The 637-nt window shown below is 37.5% G+C and overlaps 1 protein-coding gene across 1 annotated transcript in view; it reads left to right on the top strand.

Moving 5' to 3' along the window:
- LOC119592899 (collagen alpha-1(XV) chain-like) overlaps nt 1-637 on the top strand; it is a gene marked incomplete in the record, with an annotated part of 11,164 nt that overhangs the window by 5,416 nt on the left and 5,111 nt on the right. Inside the window, 1 exon segment of the mRNA XM_037941791.1 lies at nt 6-35. Coding sequence (XP_037797719.1) covers nt 6-35 — 30 coding nt within the window.

Below are 637 nucleotides of genomic sequence, written 5' to 3' on the forward strand. Positions count from 1 at the left end.
CACAGAGGGGAGAGCCGATGACGACAGACGTGGAGGTAAGGGTAGATATGTTAAGATATATTTATAAATATATTCAAAATTTCTACTTATTTACCTATACTCCGTCCAGTCTCAGAAAAGAACGTATTGGCAACTCACCCCTGACTATGGAGGTATCCGATTCGCCAAGTCTGACTTCTCAAGAAAATAAAATTGTTGGAGGGAGCAGATTTAATCGAAAGGCAAATTAAATAAAGTGCAAAAAATAAGGTATAGAAATTCTAATAGCGACAACATATAGGTAAACCCCAAGTATTAAGTGCCAGTTATCAAAAGAGTGAATTGTCGAATCGGAGTACCCCAGGGTTACGGAGGTGAGTGAGTTGCCAGTTGTTCCTTTTCTGAGATTGAACTGTTTACTCATCTGCTCACCCTCTGGTACCTTTATTTGCATCTTTATCTCTACCTTTTTCATTTATCTTCTGGGTTATTACGCATTTGTTTTCTACTTTTCCCTCTCTCTTTTTTAAATTCTTTATACCTACTATCTACTTTTGTGCGTCTACTTTTCTTCCACTAATATATTGCTTATTCGCGTATCTTAGTTAAACTTATGTGTCAGCTAGAGCAAAATACGCAAGCTTGTGGGCGCTGTAAT

Source organism: Penaeus monodon, chromosome 31 (assembly GCF_015228065.2).
Source record: "Penaeus monodon isolate SGIC_2016 chromosome 31, NSTDA_Pmon_1, whole genome shotgun sequence".
NCBI classification, from domain to species: domain Eukaryota; kingdom Metazoa; phylum Arthropoda; class Malacostraca; order Decapoda; family Penaeidae; genus Penaeus; species Penaeus monodon.